The 25,407-nt window shown below is 37.5% G+C and overlaps 1 protein-coding gene across 1 annotated transcript in view; it reads right to left on the reverse strand.

Annotated features, from left to right (window-relative positions):
- The window catches only part of LOC144367356 (uncharacterized), a 141,596-nt gene extending 117,233 nt beyond the window's left edge, over nt 1-24,363 (reverse strand). Inside the window, exons 1-3 of the mRNA XM_078023318.1 lie at nt 23,919-24,363; nt 17,407-17,488; nt 16,871-16,953 (exon numbers count right to left, since the gene is read on the reverse strand). Of these exons, the coding sequence (XP_077879444.1) occupies nt 16,871-16,953; nt 17,407-17,488; nt 23,919-24,025 (272 nt within the window). The 5' untranslated portion in view covers nt 24,026-24,363. The remainder of the gene's footprint in view (nt 1-16,870; nt 16,954-17,406; nt 17,489-23,918) is intronic.
- Nucleotides 24,364-25,407: the final 1,044 nt, after the last annotated feature.

Here is a 25,407-nt window from a genome sequence, read left to right on the forward strand (position 1 = left end):
TGGCACTGGGAAAACTGGAAATCCATATGCAACAAAATGAAATTAAACCCTTATATCTCACCATGCACAAAACTCAACTCAAAGTGGATCAAAGACCAAAAAATTAAACCAGAGATACTGCATCTATTAGAAGAAAAAGTAGATCCTAATCTCCATCATGTTGGATTAGGCCCAACTTATTAAAGACTCCTATAGTACAAGAATTAGCATCAAGAATCAATAAATATGATGGATTAAAACTAAAAAGCTTCTTGTCAGCAAAAGAAACAATCAGCAAGGTGAATAGAGAGCCTATAGAATGGGAGCAAATTTTTACCACACACATGTCAAATAGAGCACTAATCTCTAGACTATATAAAGAACTCAAACACCTTAACACCAAAAAAACCCCTAAATAGCCCAATCAATAAATGGTCTAAGGAACTGAACAGACACTTCTCAGAAGAGGTTATACAATCAATCAACAAATATATGAAAAAATGTTCATCATCTCTAGCAATTAGAAAAATGCAAATCAAAACTACTCTAAGATTTCATCTTACTCCAGTCAGAATGGCAGCTATTAAGAATACAAATGACAGTAAGTATTGGTGAGGATGTGCGGAAAAAGGCACACTCATACACTGCTGGTGGGATTGCAAATTGGTGCAGCCAATATGAAAATCAGTATGGAGAATTCTTGGAAAACTGGGAATGGAATCACCATTTGACCCAGAAATCCCACTCCTCGGTCTATACCCAAAGGACTTTAAATAGCATACTACAGGGACACAGTCACATCAATGTTTATAGCAGCACAATTCACAATAGCTAAACTGTGGAACTAACCTCCATGCCCTTCAGTAGATGAATGCATAAACAAAATGTGGTATATATACACAATGTAATATTATTCAGCATTAAAAGAGAATAAAATCATGGCATTTGCAAGTAAATGGATGGAGCTGGAGAATATAATGGTAAGTAAAATTAGCCAATCCCAAAATCCAAATTCCAAATGGTTTTTCTGATTTAAGGATGCTGATCCATAATGTGCTGCAAGGGGTGGGGAGATGGGAAGATTAAATGAATTCTAGATAGGGCAAAGGGGAAAAGGGGAGGGAAAGAAAGACAGAGGGTATAGTGTAGGAAAGACAGTGGAATGCAATGGTCATCATTATCCTAAGTACATGTATGAAGACATGAAGGATATGATTACTTTTATACAACCAGAGATACAAAAAATTGTGCTCTATATGTGTAATATGAATTGTAAAGCACCCTGTTGTCATATATAATGAATTAAATTTTAAAAAAACACATGATATTATATTTAATTTATTTTATTTCTTAGGACAGAGCTTTCATTTAAAAAATATTTATTTTTTAGTTGTAGTTGGACACAATACCTTTATTTTTATTTATTTTTATGTGGTACTGAGGATCAAACTCAGGTTCTTGCATGTGCTAGGTGAGGAATCCACTGCTGAGCCACAACCCCAGGCCAGAACTTTCATTTTTTCTTAAAACGTTCCTTGTTATTGCTTATAATGAAAAAAATTGTTAATTATAGCTACTATTAAAGCTTTGATTTTCACAAAACCTATCCTCCAAAACTTACATAATTAGAGCATATAATCATTAAAAAACCACTATCTGCTAACTTCACCTAATTCACATTTACAAATAATTTTACCCAACAATCATGCAATACATATTTGTTTCAATGGCACATGAACTAAAGATAGGCCATATGCTGAAATCTCCAATAAGTTCAAACAATTTCAGAAGTCTGGGCACTGATAGAGTATAACCTCTGACCTAATAGAGTAAAATTATAAATTGGTAATACCAAAATACCTAAAAATTCCCAAATGTTTGAATAATTGTGAGCTTTAAGAAAAGTTGAATCTCTAAAGTGGCTAATTTGACCTAAATTCTAAAAGGAAGCCATTTGATGATGTGGCAGGTAAAGGTAGGAAGGGGTGTCACATATATATTCAGTGGTGTTCCTGGATTAACCACAAACTCCTTGGATCCTCACCCTAGCATCTTCTTGCTATGGCTGCCATGATAAACCGTCTCCCAAAAGTCTCCTTTTGCTACCCAGACCTGACCAATGAGCTGTGATCTATAATCAGCCAATTGGGTCTGAGTATGTTTACATCCTTCATTTGCATAGCAGACAAGAGTGGAAACCTGACTGGAACTTTATATAAACCAGGCCCTCTGTTTCTTCAGAGTGTACTTTCATTTTGTTCCAAAAACTGTAGTCTTACTGGTCTGCAAACTGATCACTGAAATAGTCTCACTTTTCATCTTAATTTCTTTTCCAGTGAATTTTTGACAAAATGAATTAGCACTTTTAAATAATCTATAAAAAGGCATCATATGCAAAAGACAAAGCAGTGATTATAAAATTTAAATCTAAGTTCAAAATAGGTTTAAAAGCTTTTCTATATATCTATCATAAGAATTTAGAAAATAACAAAATAGTCCCAAAGTGAATATAAAGTAATAACAAATAGCAGAAATCAATGAAAAAGAGAAGATTAACAAACCAAAAGTTACTTCTTTGAAAATATTGTTAAAAATGATAAACTCCTAGTGAGTCAAATTATGGAAATATAAAGAGGAAATATAATTTTCTGATATCAGGAATGAAAAGGAACTCACTAAAGAGCCTACAGATTTTAAGGACAGAATAATGGAAGAATTTATTCTAATTCATTTAATAATGCAGAAGAGATGGATACATTCTCTGAAAGATACAATATGCAAAAATATTACTTCAAGAGGAAATAAAAAAGCTGATGGATCTATATTTACTAAAGAATTTGATTCTACAATCAAAAATGTTTTCATAAAGAAAACTTTATACCTACATGACTTCGCTGAATTCCATTAAACATTCAAGGAAAAAAAAATGTCAATCTTATACAAACTTTTGGAAACTAGAAAATGCTTCTAAACTCATTTTCTGAGACTAGCATTAACTTGATATTAAAACTGGCTAAAGACATGACATTTTTTCCTATTTACAGAGATGAAGATTATCTATGAATAACATTCTAAGAAAGGTACAAAAAGATAATGAGAAGAACTGAATAAAGCAATGTGGAATCATAAAAAGTTAGAACACAGAAATCAATTGTGTTTTTGAAAAACCCCTTTGGGCCTCAGGGAACAAATGATTCTTGGAAGAAAACAAAACAAAAATATTAGTCATAAGGAAAAAGTTTGACTAAAATGGACTTTGTTAAAATGAAAAGCTTTTGCTTCTTAAATGATACTTTTAAGAAAATAAAAATGCAAACCATTTTTCTTTTGAATTCATAATTTAAAATGATAAATTTTTCTCACAGTGAGAAAGTATTTGCAAGACACATATCTGACAAGATTTTTATCTTGAATACATAAAGAAATCTTACTAATCTATAATATGAAGAAAACTTGAATATTGAGAAAAGAACAGACGAAGCATAAAGAAGTATGTAAATCAATTATAATGCATGAAAGGTGCTCAGCATTATTAGTCAGTAGGCAATTAAATTAAAAGCACAATGAGATACCTATACACCTGCATTAGAATGTCTAAAACAACAACAACAACAACAACAACAACAACAACAAAATGTAACCAAGTGAACTGTCCACAGGATGCAGAGCAACTGAAATTCTCACACATTACAGGTAGGAGTGTTAAATGGTCCCATCACAATAGAAAATAATGTGGCAATTTCTTATAAAGTTATGCATGTACTTATGTCTATCAGCCAAAAATATTCCCCCAAGAAAAATGAAAACACGTACCAACACCAAAACTTGGGTTGAAAATGTAAAGCAGCTTTAATTGTAATATCCCCCAACTGTCTACCACCCAAATATCCACAAAAGGTGAACTGTGGTACATGCACAAAATGGAATACTACTCAGTGACAAAGAGGAACAAAGTACTGATGTCACAAATGGATGCATCTCAAAAGCACAACATTGAGAAAAAGGAGTCTGACACACTGAATATGTTCTATGTGATTCCAATTAATATGATACTCTAAAACAGAGAGAACTAACCAACAGAGCTAGAAATCAGATCAGAGGTAAAGGTGGAGAGAGGTTGCAAGGGAGGACTTCCTAGATAAAAGAAATGTTTTATAACTTGATTGGGTTGTTGGTTACACATTTGGCAAAACTCCTTTTTGTTAGGTGTGTGCATTTAGTCAGTGTAAATTATACATTAGTAAAGATTATTAAAATTTTCCAAGCACAGACTGATCTACAATTTAGAACCACTTTTGCACAAAATGTGCAAAAACCAATCTATACAAAAGTAACTTAAAACTATTTATTACACAAAATACAAGGCAGTCCTCTCAATCTCATTCAATTCTCTGAGGTCACTATACTCAAATTCTAAGAAAAAGACTTGCAAGTTATTAAATATGAACCAACACAAAATACACTAAATATTGTCCTGAAGTTTCAAACCCAGATGAGTTGAGATGATTACAGGCACAATGATTACTGTTATGATTATAGGCATAACTGTTCAAGAGTAGTACATCTCATTTCCCCCTGGAATAAGCAAAAAATAAAACAAAACAAAACAGAATGGTATGGATACAAGGGGGAAAAGAAAAAAGCCATCCAAGATTTCATCCACCCTAATTTCAGTCTTTGTATCCTTTTTGTTAGTTACTGAATGGGGTCAAATTTGTGTTATGTTCAGATTCTTAAATCTAACCCAAACATTTAATGTCAGTCAGGTGTCAGCCTGGTAAAGTGAGTCAGAGTTTAGGAAGAAGCTGTCTGCACATGCTTTGGACATCCCATGTGAGACAGGTAAAGATGTTTGGAAAGCAACTCAGAAACAATTTCAAACTTGATTGTACTGTTTTGCAAATGTAAAATTCTCCCCCCCAAAAAATGTACAAAGTTTATGTGTTGTTCTCTGTAGAGAAAAATCTTGCCTACAAGAAAAATCTTAAGAAGTATACCAAAAAGTTGAGAATTAATGACACAAAAATCACACAAAGAAAACTATTTCAGAAGAGATATATAATTAATTTTGGCCAATAACTGAATAACTGAATCATATTTGTTTCAGGGATTTCCTAAATAAAACAAAATTCAAATCATAAGTAAAATTTGTTACTTGTCTTTAAACTTCAGTTTCTTTCATAAAGCAATTAAATATGGATCTTTGCAAAAGCCCCACAAGGTAAATTTTCATTTAAAAGAAACCAAGAAAATGTGGAATAGAAGAAAGAACTATATATGAGTACTTTTACAAAAGCCTTATCATAGCCAGTATAAGGAAATTTCTGGACTGTATTCAGATAGAATTTTATTTTTCTTCTGCAACTGCAGATATTGACCCCTCAGGACAGAGATGTGAAACTTACATTCTTTAGACAGATTCTAACTTATCCTAATGGTCGCCTATAGCTGTGCTTCTGCCTCTTCTATTTTTTTTTAACAACTCTTTGTTATAAGAACATCAGTAATGGAAAAATTTCAAAGCAATGTGATTTAGAGATTGTTCAAACACCCTTCTCCCTTCAACTTTTATATAATCTATTCTTTGCATTTATGTCTTTATCTTAAACATAAAACACTTATATAATAATTTTTTAAAGAAACACTGACATACTTTATGCATATGATTGATGATAAGTACTATGATCCTTTTATTTCTTACAATGGACAAAACTGTGGTTCAGTGTGGTTATATGAGGTTCCCAATGGACAGGGACATTATCAAGTCTAAAATCTAGGATTCCTGCTCTTAACTTGTTTCCCCTTTGGCCCTACATATAAACACATTCCCAGATTCCTATTCTGTGGATTCCACCAACTCTGGGTCAAAATGTTAAAAAAAAAAAAAAAAAAAAAAAAGCTGGGCACAGCATGGGTGCATACCTGTAATCTCAGTGACTCAGGAAGCTAAGGTAGGAGGATCACAAGTTTGAGGCCAGCCTCAGCAATTTAGTGAGACACAGTCTTAAAATTAAAAAAATTAAAAGAGAGCTGGGTATGTAGTCAGTAATGTCAAAAAATATTTTTAAAAAATACTGTGTCTGTACTTAACATGAACAAACTTTTTTTCCTTGTCTTTACTTCCTAAATAATACATTATACTAATAATTCAAATACCATTTAAACTGTCTTATAAATTAACTGGAGTCCAGTGAAGTGCATGAGAGGATGAGTACAGGTGAAATGTGAATACTATGTCACTTTATATGAGGCACTTGAGCATCCTTGGGTTTGGGTAACAGAGGGGAGTCCTGGAACCAATCCCCTGCAGATACCAAGGGATGATTGTATACTGAGAAAGATTTTAATAAAGATACACTTAAGAATAGTCTCAAAACTCTTACATTAATGATGGGCTCACAGAATAAGGTATATGAAAAAGTATTCTCTATTGGTACTAGTTGAAGAATTTGACTCCAAAATTCAAAAGTGACTAACGTTTTAGCTGTACATTCCTTTAAAAGTGAAAAATAAATAAAAACTTCCCTAGCTTCTAGTACCTTGATAATTGCTAATTTTGTCATCCATTTTTAGAGCAGAGAACTACTAAAACATATAATTAACATATCACCACCCCGACATGTGTGTGTAGAGAATGAATCCAGGCAGAGTGAAAACGTGACCCTGAACTTGGTGTGTTTCTCCCGTCAGCTGGTGTTCATTTAACTTACTTTTGCTTTTGTAGTTCAGTGTCAGACTCTGAGAACACACACAACTTCTTCCTCTGCTGCACCCTAGTGAGCATGTTAAAAATGAGATGGTTTTAACAAAGTCAGCAGGTTGCTCAGTCTGACCCCCAGATCTGAAAGACCTTCCTGGCCCCTGGCTGCTGTGGCTACTTCCGCAATCACTCTCCCTAGGCACGCTTCACTCAGAGCTTGTGTCTTTCACAAAGGGCTTTCACCGAAAAGCAATTGGTAGGATCAGGCCCATAGGCGCACGAGTGACAATCCTCTTGAATGAATATAAGACAGCAGACTTTCCAAGGAAAGTGTGTTTAGAAGGAAAATTTGTTTCTGATCCAAATGTGAAGACAACAATTTTATCATCTACAAAGTGAACAACAAGAGGGATATGGGGTTGCTAAAATCAAAGTGGGAAAGACTCTATGGTGTCAGGTTTTTTATTATTATTCTTTGTAAAGAATAGGTCAACAAACTAAAAAGAACAAATAAAAAATTTTTTTTTTTTTTTTTTTTTTAGGCTTACATCAGGATGATGATTTCTCTACTAACATCTGCAGATACCATCACTAACCTCAGCACAGAAGGCTTTACCCACACTGTCACACTCGGGGCAGATTGGAGATATATGTAACTGTGCTTCAAAAGCAAACAACACTTCCCATTGGTGAGATGATTTGGAGAAATAAATGTTTCATCTGGTACCTTTGGTTCCACAAATAATGCCACCAAACATGGGCACAACAATTGTTTCTATGTCAATGATTTGAAAGACAGCTCAATGTAGAAGTAAGGTTAATGGGTTTCAGAAGCACAAAGCTTCAAACAGGTGTGGAGATTGCTAGGAATAAAACCAGGGGTGAAAAGTCTTATTTCCATCCTTGTTTCAGTGCCCCCATCATTAATTATTCTCAATAACTAGTTGACTGTCATGTATCCCTGGCTCAACGATATGGCTTTTCTGAGATATTTATCAAGAACCTCCTGAGTGCTACGTGCTAAAGATACAAAGATGAATGGTACTCCCTCCTTGAACTTACAGAAGTCAACTTTGTCATCAACCACAGAGAAGAGCATTTGCTCTCTATTTTGTTTCCTTCTAAGACTCTCCCTGGTAGAGGTCCTTCACCTTCAAATCTACTCTCCATCTATATCCCCATCTAGAGATTTCAGTTTAGGTGCTTGTATCAGTCAGATTTTCATCACTGTGACAAGAATGCTTCAAAAGTACAACTTAGAGGAGGAAATATTTATTTTGGTTTATGGTTTCAGAGATTTCAGTCCATGGTTGGCGGGCTCCATTGCTTTGGGTCTGGGTGAGGCAGAGCATCATGGTGGAAGGGCTGCCTTGGCTCATGGTACTGAGAAGCAGAGAATGAGATGGGGAAGGGAGAAAGGGAGGGGAAGGAAGAGGTCAAGGACAAGATACGGTCCCCAAGTGTACTTCCCAGTGACCTACTTCAATCATGCCCTGTTGCCTACAGTTTTCACCACTTCCCAGTAGCGCGTTCAGTTATCAGTGGACTGATCCACTTTTGAGGTCAGAGGGCCATGATCTAATTGCTTCCCCCAAATCCCTACTGCACCGGGGACCTAGTTTTCACCGCATAAGCTTTTGGGGACATTCCAGTTCCAAATTATAATATTGCTCCAGTATGGATATGTAGGTTAAAGGGTACAAAGTTTCAGTTATGTAGATAAATAAATTGTAGATATTTAATGAGCAAACCCCTACCTATAGTAACAATATAGTATATTTGAAATTTACAGAGAGTAGCATGTAGACCCACATCTCAAACTGTGAAGAGATGGATCTAGTAATTAGCTTTTCCATGGTAATCATTTCTATATATATATATATATATATATATATATATATATATATACATCACCTTGTACACCTTAAAAATAGACATTTTTTATATATAAAAAATGTTTTTTCAATGCACTGTGAACTATAAAACTTAAAAGAATGCTTAGTTTCTTTGGCTGAAGAAAGCAGAAATGCTTCCCTCCAAAACCAGTAATTGAAGCCACTAGGAGAGAATAGTGTGGTGAAACCACACAGATGGGAGAGGAGAGGTGGCAGGAGCAAGGCAGTGAGTTGGGTAGCCAGGGCAGAAGGTCATGACTATTGGCAGAGACCTAGGCTTGTTAGCCACCTGGGGAACCAACAAGCAGGGCTAGTCCCCAGGATCAGAGGCTAACACTCCGATTGTGGCTGAGAACAAACCTGAGCTGGTAGTGAAGGGCAGATCTGCAAGAACAAGTCCTCTAATTCTATGTGTCAGTGCCCAGGATGGGATAATTAGAGAGGTGACTGGAGAAGTACGGGGTTACATATTAGAGTGGCTGGACTTAATTTCTCCCTGGATAATGGTGTGGCTACTGGTGAGAATAAGGCTTCCCTACCTCTGAAAATAATTTCACTCTTGAGACTGCTGAACTGACAGTGTATTAAAGGCTAAATTCGTTTAAAAGATAAAGAGGACATGAACTAAGGCTGTGACTTACTTGTCTGGGAAGGGACAAGTCTCAGTCACAAGACTGACAGTACACTTCTCTTGCCTGCCACTGGCAGGTTTCCATGGTCAGATGTCTCTGGACATTCACAGAACACACTCTCAGGAGTCAGAGTAAGCCAGAATGGATAAGAAAGCATACCAACACATAATTAGGGAAATTCAAATTAGAACAAGAGATACCACTGGGTATCTATTAGAAGAGCCCAAACTCAGAACACTGATAATACTAAATGTTAGCGAGGATATAGAGAAATAAGAACTTTCTTTCGTTACTGGTGGGAATGCAAAATGGTATAGCCACTTTGGAAGACAGTTTGGCTGTTTCTTAAAAGACTAAATATACTCTTACCATATGATCCAGCAATCACACTCCTCAGTGTTTACCCAAAGGAACTGAAAACTTATGGCTACACAAAAACCTGGACATGGATGTTTACAGCAACTCTATTTATAATAACCCAAACTTGGAAGCAACCAAGATGTCTCTCAGTAGGTGAATGGAGAAACTGTGATATATCCAGACAATGAAATACTATTGAACACTAAAAAGAAATGAGCTAGCAAGCTGCAAAAAGACATGGGAGAAAGTTAAATGCGTATTACTAAGTGACAGGAGCCCAAAACTACGGAGACAGTAACAAAAAAAAAAAAAAAGATATCAGTGGTTGCTAGGTGGCACACAAAGGATTTTTAGGGCATTGAAACTCCTCTATGTAAAACTGCAGTGGTAGATACACATCATTATACATTTATCAAAACTCAGAATACATAATACCTAATAAAAACTATGGATGATAACGATGTGGAAATGTAGGTTCATTGATTTTAACAAAGGTATCAAGAGGTGGAAATTGTTAATAACTCAGGAGGCTGTGCACATATATATGGGCAAAAGGTCTACATGGGAAATCTCTGTGCCTGTGCCTCAATTTTGCCATGAGCTTAAAACTACTCTCAAAAATAATATCGATATTTTTTAAAAAGTCTACAAAAGTTTTTCTTTTGAACATAGCAACCAACAAGGTTTGCATTTTTTAATTTAATATTTTTAAAGCAAGGGGCAAAAGTAGCTTACTTGCTTCCCACACTTTATCCTACACAGTTTAAATTCTGAAAGCCAGAAATCTGAAATATGATCCAGTCAGTCTCATGTGTCTAAGATCAAGAGTGAGTTGGGAAATTCACTGAATCTAGAACTCAATTCTTAAACTTTAGGCCAGTCCATCCTTAGGAGATTTTTGTCTTTGGGCAAAGATCATGGAGTGAACTTATACAAAGATGGTCCAGGTCAATCACTCTAAAATGGCCCCTTGATGCAATCAAAAGACAGAGTAAACATAGGATGTTAAGACTGCTGATGGTATAACATGGCATGTTGCTTTATAGTAAACTTTTTATAAGTAAAAGGCGTACACACTAAAATAATCACAGAAAGTACAGTGTTATATACTGTACACAATTGTATTGCCATACTTTTATACAACTAGCAGCATAGGTTTGTTTACAACAGCATCACCATAAACACATGGGTAATGCATTGTGCCCTGGGTTAGGACTATGACGTCCATGGGTGAGAGGAATTTTTCAGCTCCATCAGAATCCTATGGACCACCATCATATGAGTTCCATCACTGACTGAAATATTATCATGTGGTGCATGATTGTAATATGTGGTTAGCTCTTGAAATGATCTTAATTCAAAGAATATATCTACACCTGTCTTTGAGCCTCTGATTTATTTCTTTAAAAAGTACGAACATGAGCTGAAATAGCCATTACTATAGAGCAAAGCTCTAGGTAAAAGAGGGATGTGGCTTATCCTTCTAGTAAAATTTATCCTAAAAATGTAAACTTTTCCAACACAACTAACTGTTGCTGTCTCCTCATCTCTGACCAAAATTTCATGAAGTTTTTAACCAATTAATTAGTTAATCTTGGAATTAGCCACATTTTTCTTCCTTTAACATATTTTTATGAGGAGTCACATAAATATTTTCCAAACTTGATGATGACTTATAAAGAGCAAGATTTATAAACATGCTTAAACCCAAAGTAAAGTATTTTAATACTTAGCATGAGCCATTTTGCCAGGATAACTCCAGAGGACAGGCCATCTACCTCCTTGGTTGGAAACATAGACTTAAGAGCAGGTTTTGTTTTTACTTATTGAGACAACTGGTTCCCCAACTGCCAATCAATTGATAAACATATCAATGAAATGGTAATGAACTGTTGCCAGTGCTACACCAAACCAACTAAACATAATTCAAACATGAGGGAATACTGAGCTATGCTTCCTAACTATTATTCAATAAACTCATAGGTGAATTTTGAAAACTTTCTACACTCTTCCACCATCTCCCATCAGCCACTTCAATCCCCTCTATTTTTTTTTTTTTTGGTACTGGGGATTGAACTCAGGGGCACTGGACCATTGAAGCAAATCCTCAACCCTATTTTGTATTTTTATTTAGAGACAGGGTCTCACTGAGTTGCTTAGCGACTTGCTTTTTGCTGAGGCTGGCTTTGATCCTCCTGCTTCAGGCTCCTGAGCTGCTGGGATTATAAGCATGCGCTACCAAGCCTGGTTCCCCTTCTCTTATTAAGAGGATCTTTATAAGAAATATTTAAGTAATCCCTCCTTGGGATGATAGATCAATAGTTACATGAAAACAAAACCTAACACCGATCATCTAAGCCACAACACTGATATTCAGGGCACCATCAGGCATAGACAATGTCTGCACTACAATGTCTCAGTTTTGGGGCCTCGCTATCTTCACCTGTCCAGCATGGCATATGTAAGCATCTGAGCATGGTATTGCATTCTGTATGGATTATTTTATAGAACTAAAAGGGAAATAGCCAGACACAGTGATCCACACCTGTAATCCCAGCAACTTGGGAGGCTAAGGCAGGAGGAGAGCTAAATTGCCATCCTGGGTAATTTAGTAAGACCCTGTCTCAAAATAAAAAAAAATAAAATAAAAAGGGCTGGGGATCCAGTTGTAAGTAGAGTGCCCCTAGGTTAAATCCCCAGTACTTCAGAAAAATAAATAAATAAATGGTTTTCAAAAATAAAGGGGAAACAAAAATGAAAGCTTTGATGCTTACTGATGAGTAGCATAGATTAAGAAAACAGAAAGTCTTGGGCTGGGGATACAACTCAATGGTAGAGTGTTTACCTAGCATGCATGAGACCCAGGGCTTGATCCTTTGCACTGCAAAACATACAACCCGCCTCTCCACCCAAAGCAAATCTTTAGTCTCAACTGAACACCCATTAGAACTAACATGTGTAACTATGAAAGAACAGAACTGAAGAATGCATCCTGAATATTAAAACTATACCACTGGATTATAGAGGAAATGTCATTAAGGATTTAATTGTCAGCTGTATAGAAATACAAATTCCTTGTAACATAGAAGTCTAGTTTGTGTTTTTCCCGCACTTGATTTTTCACATTTTCAGGAACATGTCACATGAGAAAATAAAGGAAGGTCTGTGAGTTTGTTTTACCACAGTGCTAATAGGAAAGCAATGGCATTATCTGCTATACCAGATTTATACTACTATTGTCAAAGGCTGTTAGATAAACATAGTATCAAGGTAAAAGTTCAGGTGAAGTCGATCCAGAACTAGATGAATAATTGAACCCAGAGCCACTAAGGAGGCTCTTTTAGGCTCCAGACCAATCTCACTTGAAGGAAAGACAATTAGGGTTGCTGGGTCTTGGCTTGAGGACCTTGAGAATGGTGAGTGCTTTTAACTCACTATTCGTTGACATATACTAGTAGATTGAGCAGGGAAGAAGACGGGGGCCACACACGCTTCTCAAGCTGACAAACAGATGCAAACATGGAGTCATCTCATTCTGACTAGGAACTCAGGAAACTTAAAACTCATGGGGCTTTTAAAATGTGTTTTCCTTGTTTTTAAATTTATTTAAAACTGCACTCTTAACTTTGATGCTGCTAAAATAAAAACTCCTTAGACCAATTAAATTTAGTGGAGTTTATCTGAGCAAAGAACAAACAAAACAGAGTTTGTGAAACAAATTCCTTCTAGAACAAGAGCAAGTTCTGAGATGTCCAGCCAAGGATGCTATCAGACAGAATTTGTAGAAAAATGAAGCAAAGCATGGAAAACAATTTAATTGGCTACAGTTTAGTCAATCAGCCAATCAACTGGTTATAGCTTACTTAATTGGCTACAGGGCCTCCTATAACCAGCCAAGCTCAATGACTGTGATTAAACTTTACCTTGGTTTGGTCTGTTGGGCTCAGCACAGGTTCCTATTCCAAATCAACAACCTCCCACAAATTTCATTTAACAATGCCAAAAATTATAACAAGAAAACCAGGGAAGCCAGGCATGGAGCAAAACACCCAAGCTGGAATGAAAGGTCTTTAGGTCAAGTTGTGGGTGGCTGACTGCCCATTCACATACAATTCTGAAGTGTAAGACAAAATTTTATCAAAGCCAAACATTTTGTAGCTCTAACATTAGTCTTATATAATGCAATTTTATCAATTAGATTTTTGAAAAGTTTCTTAACCACAGCGCATCCCTCTCTAGCAATTCAACAAAATTAAAGTGATTTACAAAATAGGCAGAGACATACATTATGTTGTTTGTCATCATTTCCCTAAACCACTGGGGTTGCAAAGAAGCATAAATATTTTAAAAGTGCTCAGGATGAGTTTCATTCTGTCTTTGGCAATTTATTACTTTATAAGAGACGGATGACTGAGATGTATTCTAGCAATCACTAATTGTTTTTAGATTATACGCTAATATATTCATTTCATAATTGTAAGTGAAAGAATGCATACTAATGTTCAAAGCTATGGTCCTTTTTGCATAACTTAACTAATTTTAATGGGTGAAAACTTAATTAAGTAGATTCAAAGAGAAATCAGCTTTGGTAATAAATATGCTTACCTTTCATGAAAACTGATAGTCATTTCATGCCACAGTGAACTTCTGGAACCTGGTCTTCAGCAATATTTTGACCATAGGCAGACCTCCAATCCATTCATCCCAACATCTTTTTCCTGTGCTCACTCCTCTCACATCCTTACTTTCCCCAACCTAGCATATGTGGTCAGGTTCTTTATGAACACCCCACAGCACATAGTTTAACTCAATGGCTCACTCCTCCTCCATTCTGTTTACCTGGCAGAAACTTCCCCCTGGTTTTACCTGACTCTGCAGGTCTGCAACATCAGGCAAACAGCTCAATGTAGCTAGAAAATACACACCAAGATGTTGGCCTCATGCTAAAAATTTTAACCTGCCCACAAATTCTACATTTCCCTGTTCATTTATTCATTCATTTTCCTTATGCATATGTATTAGTTCCATATTACTACTACAAAATACCCACGGAATTAATTTATAAAGATAAAGGATTATAAAGAGAAAAAATTATTTAGCTCATATTTCTAGGAGTTCCAATATAAGATCTGGTGGCCCCATAACTTTAAGCTTTTGGTGAGCATGCCAGATGGTATTGGTGGAACGCATGAGTCAGAACAAACTGCTCACAAGCCAGAAAGATACTGAAAGATTGGCATCTCACAGTTCTTTTCTGTGCTCTCCATTCTCTGCTCTCCCTAATACAGAAATTAATTCAAAGTGTCGATTTACAAAAACTAGTTCCAATCTTTCTCCTCCAAGGCCTTCTTGAATCCACTCTAATTAAACCATCTTCTTAATGAACTACAATACAGTTTTTTTTTTTTTTTGGTAAAAGCCATTAAAATTCTCATATGGCTAAATCCAGTGGCTAATTCTAAGTCTTCATTGACTTGACTTGTCTATGGCCCTTGATATAGTTAACCACACCTTAATAAAATGAACTTAGAACCAAGCATGGTGGTGCATACCTGTAATCTCAGCAGCTCTGAAGGCTGAGGCAGGAGAATCATGAGTTCAAAGCCAGCTTCATCAACTTATTGAGGCTCTAAGCAACTTAGCAAAACATTATATCTCAAAATGAAAAATAAAAAGGGTTTACATTGGGCAAGGTGGCTCTTGCCTGTCATCCCAGGAGCTCTGGAGGCTGAGGCAGGAGGATCGCAAGTTCAAAGCCAACCTCAGCAACAGTGAAGTGCTAAGAAACTCAGTGAGACCCTGTCTCTAAATAAAATGCAAACTAGGACTAGAGATTAGGCTCAGTGGTTGAGTATCTCTGAGTTCAATCCCTGGTAACCCCACAAAGTGAAAGATGTGTGTCAGTGGTTAAGCACCTTTGGGATCAATTGCTGATACCAAAAAATTAAAAGGAAAATGAGATGAGCATGGCTTTCAGATCCTCTCTCCTTACTTCCCTTCCGTCTCATAGTAACTCCTCTTGATTGTTTTTCCCTCCTCTCTTTGATCTCTAGAACGCCCTGGACTCTCTCTGAAGTCTTTTGCTCATCTCTTGCCATAGTCACTCACTAAGTCAGATGTATTTAATCTACATTATACGTAAGAATCATCCAGGCAGATTTTTTAAAAATACCAAAGCCAGGGAGCCACTGCATTTAAAATGCCTAAAGCAAAGGTGGGCAGCAGTCACTGCCTCTCCTGACCTCTTTCCATCTCAGCCAGGACCACCATCTAAGAACCAACATTTTGAAATGTGTGTTTCATCACAGATCCTGCCTCTGAGCTCCAGACTTGAATACACAACTGCCTACTTGAGTTCTACATTCACATGTCTAATAAATGTTCCAAACTTCACAGCTGTAAAACAAAAGCCCTAATTCTACCCTCTCCCAACCCGGCTCTGCAGTCTTTTTAGTGCCAGTAAATGACAGCTCCATCCTTTAGTTGTTCAAACCAAAGCCTTTGGAATCATCCTGATCATTTTCTACTCATGCCCCACATCATCCTATCTGGAAGGAAATTCTGTCATTTCTACCTCTGAAATAGAGAACCTGTCACTGCCTAGCATCTCTCTTACCACCACAACTCCATCATTTTTTTTCCCCAGGCAGATGTAACGGTTCCTTATATCCATCAATTCACTGCCCAAATATTAACCACTTTGACTATTTAAAACAGCACCTCATCACCACGTGCCTCAACTCCACCTCAGCTTTGCATTACACTGCATTTATCAGACACATTATAGTTGCACTTATTGCACATTAGTTCTGCCTCCCCCTTAGAATACAGGCTCAAGAAGGCCTTACATCTGAAATAGAGCCTTTAGCATGAACAGAGTAAACGCTCGCTAAGTATTGGCTGACTGAATGATAGCCTCTTTTATACTTAGTCCATAAATTCCTCTGGAAATAAAATTATGTTAAGTAAACCAAAAGAAAAAAAATGTGATCATTTTAAGGAAGAAGGAAGAAATAACAAAAACTGTAGTTGGAATAACACTATTTGGTGCTACCCACTGGTTTGACAGTATAGATAAAAACAAAACAGAACAAAACATTTTGATATGTACGTACGCCTCCCCCCATAATTATGAAGTGAGCCAGCGTGTTACTTCAATATATACATCATTTTTCCTCTTGCCATAATCTGACTCAATGTCTTGTGCTAAGTTGGTCTTTTTGTTTTAGAGTCTTTCTCAGAAAAAAGAAAAAAAGCAGAGCCCTTTTGTGCTTCTTTACTGTGACAACATGCATCTGTGTTACCTGGTAACTTCTCTGCACTGGCTGTTGGTGCAGCTGAACCGTGTGCCCTGGGCAATCTGGTTCCTGTGGAGCCTCTGCAGGAGCTTGACAAGAAACAGTGGAAAACCAATGTCTTTATGTGACTGCAAATCAAGATTTTCACTGTGTCCATAAACCCCTCCATCATGAGCATCGGCACCACAAGATGAATCTTTTATATACCTGCGTTTATTTAGTATATGACAAAACAGATGCTAGCCAACTATGATAGATTTTAAAAGCCTGCTTTATATTCGTGTCAATTTATATCTTAATGCTAAAGCTTGTGAGATAGCACATTTATTCAGAAGCTATCAAAGAGAATTAGCCTCCTGATTTTTAAAGACACAATTGTGCATATCTGACACGGCAAAAGATACATGGCCTGCTGGAACATATAAATATTCTCATAGGGAAACTGTAATTACTTAAAGCAAAAATATATTAACTTCCCAAGATACAGAGCCAGACGCACTGTTCATACAGACATGTCGATCATATCGAGTCGTCTCACTCACCCCATATTCAATATTTCTTGCTGCAGATAAGAGTTGTGCTTGTGGATAGAAGTCATTAAACTGAGGGTCCAAGGGAATAGTTCTGGAAAGGTTAAAAATAAGAAATAAGTGTTCATACATCAGGGCATGTAAAAACATTTTTTTCCCTGCAGATGGAAAAGCCTATATGAAATTAAAGACAACCAATTAAAAAGAATGGGATCCTATGGCTGGAGCATCTTAGGTCCTTTGTGCTCATTCTGCTGTGAGAAGGCCAGGGCACTCTGCCTTAGAGGCAAACACCTTGTCAAAGTCTTAGAAACTTCAGTATTGTGTAAAGAGGAAAATGGACGAGACAAGACCATTTGTCAGCCAAAGGAAAAGCAGTAGCGGCACATGAGCTTAGAATTGTAATAGCTGACTGCTTTAAGGGGCCCAGGAGACAATCTTATCACACTCCCTCATTCCACAGTTTTTAAAATGGAGAAATTTTTAAAGGTTAAAAAGAAGTTGGCAGACTCAAATCCCTTAGCTGCAGAGTGAAGCTCATTTCCAGCTTGAGGGACCCATAAGGCAGTGTCCTTTCTACTACCCTGGCTGCCTCTCTCCCCACTCCTAACCTGTCATAACTCATGGCTCACTGTTGTCATCAAATACAGCTGTAGAATTTCATGGCAGTCTCAGTACTACGCATATATTGCTTTAAATCGAACCTTTTCTTTTCTATTGGAAGAAACGTAAAACTTTCATAGTCAAGGATAAAAAGCACTGGATTGTAGAGTCTAATTCAACTCCAGCAGGATGGCTTTCTAAGGGAGCAGCATCTGGGAGAGGGGAGGGCATGCGCAGTGGGTGCTAGGCTAGAATTGTAGCAGATGCGCGTGTGGCCCATGTTTGGGGAAGTGCTCCATCCAGCAATTCTGATCTCAAAGCATAGTCATAGCACCCACTGTATATCCACTGCTGATCCTCATGGGAAAAACTTATTTGAAAAAAATTGAACAGTAGCTAAACTGGGGACCAACCACTCAGTATCCTAAAACTAAAATAGCCAACGCTGGAAAAGTTTATATTCTGCACCTAGAAAATAATGGCTCCTTTAGAAAATTCCCCCCAAACAATACTCTCTCCTCTGCTATTGGATACCTTTGTGCAATCAGACTCTTTTGTTTCTATAAAGAGGGACTTCTGGAACATTTTACCCCTTTCCTTCTTTCTGATTATTTGCAATAGGGACCAGTAGAAATGCCAAAGATAAAATGAGGATGTTTTAGTGAAAACTAGCCATTCTTGACTCTGGCTGCACATAAGAATCAATTCTTCAAATTGAGTGAGCTTCAAAAACTATGTTTGTATTCTACCCCTACATTTAATTAGTCTGGAAAGGGGTCCTAGCATCTGGTATTTAAAAAAAAAAAAAAAAGATCTCCAAATGATTACATGGATAATTACAGCATTGTTCTACATTAAAGGGATAAGAATAAAGATTGTGGAATCAGAGGTAGAAGGCACATTAGAGAGCTAGGAAGACCCTTTGCTATAGTGGTAAGGGATCCAAAATCCAGGGATGACATGTTAAGACCTCAGAGCTAGTTAGAAGAAGAACCAGGATTCTGGTCATTTGGCTTTGTGAATTAACTAGTTCTTGAAAGGAAATACCTGACATCAAAGAGAAAGAAAGAAAGAAAGAACATAGAATATAAATAAAAGGAAGTGATATCTTTGTGCAGAAAATACAAAATGTGTGAAAATCAAGAGGTGAACCCCATAATACCTTTCAAGGATGGGTAATTAGGCAAATCCACAATGACTCACAGCAGCACAGTGGACGCTGGGGGCTTGAGGTTTCATAAGTGACCATGACGTGTGTATGCCAAGGTAAAAACAAAGCATGCCTTGGTTAATGTCAGAATTCAATTTTATGTGAACTACAGAAATCATATCATAAAATGCTACATATGTGCTTACCATGTACAAAGTTCATTTTAGATATGTTTATCTTGTAAAGTGCTTGATATAGGCCAAGAACTCTGAATCAGAGACAGGTGCTATGTTGATATATTGCTTTGGGGACGCAAAATCTAATAAGTGTCCTGTGTTGATTCATATCACAAGAGGGTCTTACAGTCATGTTGCTTGTGTGCTCATGTTCTCTTTCCTTATAAAGGTAGGACATTGAAATTCTGAAATCTGCACTTACCTAAAGTGAAGAGTACTTTCTTGTTCAATTCTATAAAATTGGAGAGAGAGAGGGAGAGAGAGAGAGGAGAGAGAGAGAGAGAGAGAGAGAGAGAGAGAGAGAGAGAGAGAGAGAGAGAGAGAGAGAGAGAGAGAACGCAAGCGAGCAATGGTCAGAGAACCAAGGAGATGAGAGTAATGAGGCTCTCCTTGTTCTTCTTTCCTTCAACTTGTCTTGCAGAGGACAAGATCAGCAACAGAAGAGGTGATGGTGTCTTGAATTGGTCCTGGGAAACTCGAATATTGCCTTAGTCCATTCACCTACTGACTCATTTTCCCATCTTAAAATAGGGAGTACAATATCTAAATTGTAACTAAGGTAGGATGCAACGTGTTCAATGATAAATAGTAATGCCTCATCTAGCATCTTTGCAGAAGAAATATTACACATAAACTCATTTTTTAGATAAATTACATTCCTTTATGTCATCATTCATAAAATCATTATTTCAATTGAATTATTTATAAACAATATTAATCATGACTGTTTCTTTTTTAGTATATACTAAACAGTTATTTTTGAGAAGATGGGTTAAAAGTAGGAATAGTAATTATTTTATTTAAGAGCTGTGGTACTCTGAATGGATATTAAGGTATAGAAAATTATTTGCATCTACATATAATGGCAGTAGATTGTTGTCCCTGTCTTGTTCTGACCCCCATTTCTACTGTCACAATATCCTGATTCTAGTTTCTTATTTTTTATATACAGCCTAAGGCTGGACGGGAGGGGTCTACATTTTTAACTGAGTCAAATACATGGCCTTTGTAACAGACTGTTGTCACTTATCTGTACTTCATTTCAGGCTGTTTTCTTGCCTATTTCGGGTTTAATTCATTCTGAAAATACAGGAAACCTGTTTTCTAAATGGGTAAGCAGCTACTTACTGTTAGAGTGTTCCGTGGTGAATACTGAATGTCAATTAATGACAAACTCCGGGAAGAACAATAGAAAATATCACTCCATTTCTATTTCTATTCTAAAAATTAAATGTCTATAGATGTATAAAGATCTTCCACTGAGTGCTGTCATTAGAAATTAAACCCTTCATTGGCTTGCTTTCCTGAAATGCTATATTTTTGCAAACCTTGCACTGTGAATCCTGGAAGCAAGCTTGGTAAGCACAGGAAAGTGCCTTGGCTACTATTCAAGGAAAAGCAGCTTGGAAAATAGAAAAGCAAGAAAAAAACACAATTAATTAACTTGTTAATTGTTTGCCTTAATGTGAACACCAGCCAGTGAAGATATTTCCACAGTGGTAAATGAAGCTCTCTGTACAGTCTTGGCAAGGCTAGCGTGATGCAGTCTTCAGGGGGGGGGGCGGGGAATGTCCCCAGGATGCAAATGGCACACTCAGTCCCTGTGGATTTGCTTTGGGAGAAGCTAAAAGCAATTTTTCTCTACATGTTGGGAATGAGATGTTTTCCATCTTCTATTTCTCCTCAGTGTTTCAAAATCTATGTGCCTTATCAAGGTCCATCCCAAGAGACTTACCTTCCTTTCTTCCTTGAAGCCCTTTGTCTTTTAGAAGATGGCAATGTTCACTTTCCTATGCTCACCTTGCATTTTCCAGGTGACCTGGTCTCACTTTGCTGTTCCAACAATTTTTGAACACAAATACTTATAGCATATCTTCTGAGTTAAGTTTTGGTAACTAAGATTTTTTTCCCCCAGATGGGAAAATGTATCATATAAAGATTTCAAAGCATAGAGGTCAGTTGACCAGCTCAGGGAAGCTGAATAAAATTGGAGAGGAATATGTCTCTGCTGGCACAAATGAATCTGCCAGTTCTCGTGGACATGATGCAAGACTCATTGATCACTGATGCCTAGCCCAATGCTGGGCATGATGGTGATTGTGATATTGCTACCAGTACTCCCAACACTATTAGCTAGGTTTCTGATTCCTACTGACTCTGCATAATAGTCACTGAATCTTGGTATCAGCCTAAGATTAAAAAAGAGGCTTGAAAAGCTCCCACGGCTGAAGACTGTTAATCAACACTGTTCAAATCCCTATACTTTGAAAGTCATGCTGAATTTTAAGGGATCAGTTTTAGAGGATGAAGGTAGAAAAGGAAGGTGCTTGGGTTAATCCTACCCAGTGATTGAAGATAAGCAACAGAGTCATGTTCAAAGAAGGGGAGCAAAACTGTACTGTTAGATTTTCAGTGAGCAATGAGCAAGCAAAATCCCAGTCATTAAAGGCTACCTAAAATTAGGAACTAGGGCAGAACCTCCATCTTGTGCTGGGTCATAGGTGGGAGTAAAGAAAAAAGAAGCTGCGGCTCATAGAACTGGCTTAGGTAAGCAAATCCAGCTCTGCTAGCCACTCGCCAGTGGGCAGACAGACCAAGTACTCCATCGGGCTTGGTTCTGTTGGCTCTGAACCAAGGGGACAGAGTCTGAGGACTTAAACCATCAGGACCTGAGTGGGACTAGGGAAGCCAGAAGATGCAGTGTCTTTTCTTTGGAATGTGTGCTCCAAGCAGTAGAGTGAGTCTTCTGAAATATTCAAAACCTAAAGCTTAGTGAAATTACAAAGATAATAATCAAGTGACTAGGAGTCCACAAAATACATGAAAACTCCAAATACGAAAAATAATCTTCTCAGGAAAAAGTTCCAGATGAGTTTCACATTCATTTGCATCAGATTTCTTGACTCTATGGAAAACAATATATAACAGAGGAAACTCCATAGTATTAAAGCCAAAGAGATTCCTTCACTGCCTACCAACATTTCCAGTGATGTGCCCCACATGGTGGTGCACCCCTGTAATCCCAGCTGCTTAGGAACCTGAAGCAGGAGAAATGCAAGTTCAAGGTGAGTCTAGGCAACTTAGTGACCCTATCTCACAATAAAAATGAAAACCAGCTCATAAGTAGAGTGCTCCTGGGTTAAATCCCCCCACCCCCTCTCTCTTTCTCTCTTACACACACACACACACACACACACACACATACACACATACACACCCCACACACAAATCCAGCCATGTGATCTTAGATCTTAGTCATGTGTTTAATTTCACTGATTCCTGGCTTCCTCAAATATACCACTGGGATAATAAAAGCTACTTCAGAGAATAGTTAAGTGAAAGTAACGGTCGTAAGCCCAATTGACTTTGGATACTGATGATACAGCACAGAAGACTGGTCAAGAGTCTTGATTTTGGAGCCAGACCACCTGAGTGTGAATCTCAGCCAAAATGCTGCCAGTTGGGCAAGATATTTCATTTCTTTGAGCTTCAGCATTCTCACTAACAAAAATATATTAATATTAGATACCTCAAGAGTCGTTATGAGAATTAAGCGAATTAATATCTGTAAAATTTAGCATTATCTGCGCTCCAATCATAAATTGTTTGCAAACGTCAGGAATTTATTTCTACAATGAGCAATAAGAGATGGGCTGAGTCCTCATACCTCTGGCTGTTGTGACCTGCAATTTCTGGATGGTGTATATTTGAGCATGCGTGTGTTTGGTGGTAAGAACAGAGGATGGGGATTCATTATGACTTGACAATATTTTATACCTTTGTTAAGATGCCTGAGGCAAAGAAGGTCTAGAATATAGAAATACTGAATTTGAAACTTAAGACTACTCGAACCCCAGGAAATCACAATTTCCAAGGCTAAGTAGAGAGAGAAGAAAAAAAACAGAATCAGAAAAATAGCAGACACCTTTTGCCTCTGGACACATTTCTAACCCCTGGATATTGTCATTATCTAACCCCTTAGCCACCAGCTCCGGATGTGTGAGAATCCTCACTTGTTATTGTAAAGAGGATTGGGATAACCCGAAGAAATGCTAGGGAAAATCAGCCCAGCAGTTCATATACACTGGTCCGTCTTTAAGGTCCTATTTCCTTTTTCAGGATATGCCCAGCCATCAACAAAATACTGACAAAAGTCATTTGTTTGGAAGGAAGGTAAATGACCAGAAACTTACTGACAACAGTAGCCATGAAAACATTTTATAGGCATTTAAATAATGAAATTGATCATTCACAATTCTTGGCATTTTGGCAGCAGTGTCATTCATTTATAAAGAACATTAATCATGACCCCTCCCCCTTTTTCTGTTTATACTAAACATAATTTGATGTCGTAACCAGCATGGCAACCATAAGTCACTCCCTGCCCACCCACCACCACCACCACCCCCGCCCCCAAACCATCTCTGAAGGTGAATTGGTGAGAGTGACATCACAGGGCTAAACTTATCTGCGATCCAACCATAAATTGTTTGCAAACGTCAGGACTTTATTTCTAGCAGCAATCAATTACTTACCTCACAACCCACTGAAACATGCCAGCCTGTGCAGTAACGCAGTTGAGAACTCCATCTAGTCTAATGTTTCCCTTTTGTGGTCGATAAGAGTGAGGTTCGTTGCGCATAAATAAATTGTTCGAGGTCACACAGCTAGCAGGTAACAGCCTGACCACCCACTTGAAACCAAGTCAGCTGATTGGAGTCTACAGCTCCTTTTACAGGACACATTGCATTTTCCTCAGCATGGACCTAATATGTTATCCAAGTGAATAACAATTTAGTAGTGCCGAATGTGACTCACTTTTCCTCCAAGACATATGCCATCTTCCCACTGGGAAGAGTCATCTCTTCCCCATTTAGCCACTGGACCACTTTATAACAGGTAGGTGGCTGTACCGCTTTTTCAAAATATATGAGACTTATTCTAAAACCAACATCTCATGTTCACACATTACTCTGTAAGTGTATGTACTCTGGACTGAAAATACATTTACCAAAAAAAAGGGGGGGGGGCTTAGACAAAATTTGTGTTTTTACAAAATTATTTATTATAGCAGGGACTCTTTAATTCCAAAGACAAGACTGCCTGCAGCAATGTTTAATATTCATTCACATTTATTCAGGCAGAAAATTGACATTAGAACAGGCCTATTTTTATAAAGACATTCTAGTTTTTCCACAGGGAAGATACTTTTTCAAATATTATTCAAAAATATGCACAGAAAGTGTAGCCTCATCTTGTGATACCAAGTGATAACTTTTTTATTAACCATTATATCCAATAAAGGTCTTTTGCAAGCATTCTGACAGCACAGAGGGCCTGAGAAGTGGGAGACTGCTAATGACAGACAGCTCAGGCTCTCTCACATGTTTTAGACATAGGTCATGAGAGAAAAAAGAAAGAATCTTTTCCCTGAGTGAATTGACAACCATTTATTTATGCTCAATATCGAGGCTGCAGATGTTGGAAAATGTCAACCTTCAAAAGGAACAAGGAACTAACCACTGCATCTTGACCCAAGCTGACTGCCAGGAGAGTCTTGGTTTGGTAACAGATGGAGAAAAATTAAAAAAAGAAAAAAAGCAAATCTCCATACAAAGAGCTATACAGACAAGGATAGAGATGTAGGCAAATCTCTTCCTTGCCTATTCTTCCAAGAGCCCAAGCACAATGTGAGCAGTGAATTAAGGGTCACTGTGCCCTTGGGTCGGGACAATCTTTGCACAGGCTTTGTTCAGCCTGTTCTCTGGTCTGCCTTCCCATCTTTCATGCCAAGACTGGCTTAACAGAGCAGCCGTGCATCTGGGCTGCTTTCCTGACAGCAAAGGAAACCATGTGGTCAGGAGTTATGTTATGGGTTGAGAAAAGGTAAAAAGCAACACAAAAGCAAACAGGCCTGGTCCAGGGGGAGAGAAGGAAACACAAGGAAGTGTCCTGGGGTTACGCCAAGGCCAAGGGCTCAGGGATGCCAGACCTGTTCCTATTGCTTGTGTGGTGGCAGGAGGC

This window comes from Ictidomys tridecemlineatus, chromosome 10, assembly GCF_052094955.1.
Source record: "Ictidomys tridecemlineatus isolate mIctTri1 chromosome 10, mIctTri1.hap1, whole genome shotgun sequence".
NCBI lineage: Eukaryota > Metazoa > Chordata > Mammalia > Rodentia > Sciuridae > Ictidomys > Ictidomys tridecemlineatus.